The sequence below is a fragment of the Octopus bimaculoides genome, chromosome 6 (assembly GCF_001194135.2).
Source record: "Octopus bimaculoides isolate UCB-OBI-ISO-001 chromosome 6, ASM119413v2, whole genome shotgun sequence".
Lineage (NCBI taxonomy): Eukaryota > Metazoa > Mollusca > Cephalopoda > Octopoda > Octopodidae > Octopus > Octopus bimaculoides.
The window spans coordinates 42,929,958-42,932,294 of record NC_068986.1 but is presented as its reverse complement, the minus strand read 5'-3'; the positions used below and the strand labels follow the sequence as shown (position 1 = coordinate 42,932,294).

At 34.1% G+C, this 2,337-nt stretch overlaps 1 protein-coding gene across 1 annotated transcript in view; it reads right to left on the bottom strand.

Annotated features, from left to right (window-relative positions):
- LOC106874031 (contactin) overlaps positions 1–2,337 on the bottom strand; it is a 164,816-nt gene that overhangs the window by 80,697 nt on the left and 81,782 nt on the right. Inside the window, exon 15 of the mRNA XM_052968460.1 lies at positions 1,489–1,653. Coding sequence (XP_052824420.1) covers positions 1,489–1,653 — 165 coding nt within the window. The remainder of the gene's footprint in view (positions 1–1,488; positions 1,654–2,337) is intronic.

The following is a 2,337-nucleotide window of genomic DNA, read 5'->3' as shown; positions in this document are numbered from 1 at the left end:
TATATATATATATATATATATGTATATATATTAAGCAATATTTGTTTAAGCACAGCATAACATAACATAAATCAAAAGAGCTCAAATAAATTAAATTATTATAAAGGCATCAACCTGGATTAAATCAGGATGTATACTCTTTTTTAAAATAACTTATTGATGAAACGTTTCACTGCTTTTTGGCCGCTTTTCAGAGGAAAAGTACCCGTCTCTGTCTCCAATCATGAACAGAGATTATCTTCTCATATTTTCATGTGTGTATGTATAAATATATATGTGTGTGAGTATGTGTGTGTGTGGACGGGTATGTGTGTGTTGTGTGTGTATTGTGTGTGTGTGTGTATGCATATGTCTATGAAGAACCTGTATGGCTATTGGGTTACGGGTAGTCTAATCTTTATAGCCTAGCTTTTGTGACGCGCGCACACACACACGCGCACACATAAAAACCACATGCACATACATCTATACATGTCGATAAACAGCCATGTACATAGGCGTTGCCAAATGTATTGACAATAAAATCTGAGAAGGGCATCACAAAATACTGACAGTAACGTAGAAAGGTATGAAATAAGGAGAAAGACACGAGAGGATTCCGTCCTTCAGTATGAATTACTATTTGAACGTCCCCACCTCATACAATTCCCTCGAGTCAAATATTTTAGAGCACAAAGGAAATAATATTGGTTTCAAATTTTGACACAAGACCAGCAATTTCCGTGGAGGGTATAAGTCAATTACATTGACCCCAGTGCTCGGCTGGTACTTAATCTATCGACTCGAAAGGATGAAAGCAAAGTCAACCTCCGTGGAATTTGAACTCAGAACGTAATGAGGTGCTAGCGATTCTACCAGCTCGCAGCCTTCACAAAGGAAATAATATTAACACGAGAACAATTCAATTTTTTTCATTTAAAATTTACTTTATGTGTCAACTACAGTCAATGAAACTGTCTCAGCGACCAAATTTAAATAATTTACACTGCTGTTGTGGTACTATCGTTTGATATGCGTTCTTAAGATATTGGTCACGAGGGAATATTATGAGAAGGGAATGCATTGATATTAATTTGTACTGTGAGTCGAGGCCGGGTGCAAAAGGATCGCTGTGGCAATGCCCCCCCCTACTTCCGGACAAGACGCTGAAGCAAATCCGTGACAAGCGCTCAGACTTGAAACGTGCCGAACGTCGAGCCCGCGAGGGAGAAGGGGCTTTCTAGTTTTATTTGTTTAATTCTTTTTCCACATGAATACCAATGTTCTATTATGATTTAAAAGAGATACTTTTTCTTCTGCTGTCTTTTTAGAAATATACATGAAGTACAGGATAATAAATATAGCCACTCTTATCATAATTCAAATGACCGTCACGATACATGTAACTCAAATCATATAAATTAACCACTTTGATTTATTTAAAACAATTTTACACGTATGATTTTTTTTCTGTTTGAATGTAGTATTTAAATATTTATTGTAACTTACATTCTGTGAGAATCTTCCAGTCATTTTCATAATTGTGTTTGGCTGATATCATGTAAAAGAGTATTGGAGCGCCACCGTCATATGGAGCTAACCATTGGAGTGTTAGTGTAGTTGCTGTGCTGCTGTATAATGCAACAGATACGCCAGATGGAGGAAATGGAGGACCTTGAAGATGAAAGAAAAATAACAGAAGCAATGGTAACTAACTACATCGAAGAAGTGCAGTTTAATAACAAACAACATTGGTCAATTCACATTCAATTTAACTTTGTTTTAAAATTAAACAAAATTAAAAATTATTTGAAATCTCACTTAATTCAATGCGATTTTATATTCCGTTGGAGATATTGTTTTCTGCTCTTTGATTTTGCATAAAATTTTAAAAACGCTTTAATGTCAAAACAAAGGGGTGTTGCACTATTCTTTCGGGGATATATTTATTACTAAGTCAAGATAATTTATTAATAAGTCGAGCATTTAAAATGCTAAACGTTTAAAGCATGACAAGAAAAATTCTTAAAGATGCTAGCTGTATAGAAGATTTATAGTTAAGTGTCAATATATTTGACGAAGTCAGGAAATAACAAGGTACTTCATAAATTTCTTGGTTTAGCACATTCAGTGTATTGGAGTTTTCTTTTGTGCGTTAAAATATTCATGCTATTTTATAGTTCACTATATATCTTCGGGAAAGCTCAAAAACAAATGCAGAATCACTAAATAAACAAATACAAAACAGTAGAAAATAACTTAATAGCTATTCTTATTTTTCAGAGAAAAGAAACGTATTCCGCACACATTATACACAAACCTACACACATACACACATATATGCCTATATATGTGTGT